Source organism: Dendrobium catenatum, unplaced genomic scaffold (assembly GCF_001605985.2).
Source record: "Dendrobium catenatum unplaced genomic scaffold, ASM160598v2 original_scaffold_80704, whole genome shotgun sequence".
In the NCBI taxonomy this organism is placed as follows: Eukaryota; Viridiplantae; Streptophyta; class Magnoliopsida; order Asparagales; family Orchidaceae; genus Dendrobium; species Dendrobium catenatum.
Window position 1 is genome coordinate 920 of NW_021399148.1, and position 1,109 is coordinate 2,028.

At 35.0% G+C, this 1,109-nt stretch overlaps 1 protein-coding gene across 1 annotated transcript; it reads left to right on the plus strand.

The window, feature by feature from the left end:
• Positions 1-493: 493 nt before the first annotated feature.
• Positions 494-980, plus strand: LOC110091932 (homeobox protein knotted-1-like LET12). Its single transcript, XM_020816239.2, has 2 exons — positions 494-720; positions 792-980. The coding sequence occupies exons 1-2, from the start codon at positions 559-561 to the stop codon at positions 963-965; spliced, it is 336 nt and encodes a 111-aa protein (XP_020671898.2). The 5' UTR covers positions 494-558; the 3' UTR covers positions 966-980.
• Positions 981-1,109: the final 129 nt, after the last annotated feature.

Here is a 1,109-nt window from a genome sequence, read left to right on the forward strand (position 1 = left end):
TTTGTAGTGGAATAATCTTTTTTACCACCCCTTGCAGAGGGAACCGTGAAATATTCTTGAAGTGAAAGTTACATAAAGTAGAGCTGTTTCTTCCTTTCTCAGCAAGCCGTCAATCCAATGTTTAGTTGTTCCTATCTGAAAACCATTGTTATCCGCCTAAATTATTATAATGAGGCATTTTTAAATCGAACCTTAAAAATGGTAATTGGTACCATGTAGACAATTTTCTCACACTTCTGTTTTGGCACTTGAAATTTTCAATAACTGTTTCCCTCCCACTTTGGTAGATGATTTCTGAAACTTGAAAGGCTCAAGTCGAATTAATCTCTTGAACAATATTAACATATGGCTGCATAACAGAGAAAAGAATATTATTGTTGCTTTGTATATTTTTTATGTTCAAAGTTATATTTACCGGCACTTTTTTATTCAATACATTTTTGTTTGGTTGATGAATTCATATTTTGGTTAGTCTTTCTCTTTTAGTGGACTCTTTTATTGTGTTTAACATGTTTCAGTGAAATAGGTGTATCCCCTGGTGAAGGAACTGGTGCAACCATGTCAGATGATGATGATGATCAAGAAGATAGTGAAACAAATTTCTATGATGGAGGTTTGGATGGCCCAGACAGTATGGGTTTTGGGCCCCTTGTACCGACCGAGAGCGAGCGATCCCTAATGGAGCGTGTTAGGCAAGAACTAAAGCATGAATTGAAACAGGTGGGCATCTATGAATTTCATACAATTGCATAAGAAAATATAATGAACTAACTATCATTTTTATTCTTCAGGGTTATAAAGAGAAGATTGTTGACATTAGAGAAGAAATTTTACGTAAGAGAAGAGCTGGAAAACTCCCTGGTGATACCACTTCTACCTTGAAAGCTTGGTGGCAGTCCCACTCCAAGTGGCCTTACCCAACGGTAAGCTCCCATCTCATGATCTTTGATTTAGTGTTCGTTTGAGACAGCTTTCTTAATGCTTTCTAAAACAATATTTTAGTTAAAAAATTTCTTGAATTAGAATTTTTTGTACTAAGAAGATATTTTAGAAAGCAATGAGAAAGCTATCTCAAACGAAAATTTAACTTCAACTTGCTGTCAGTTATT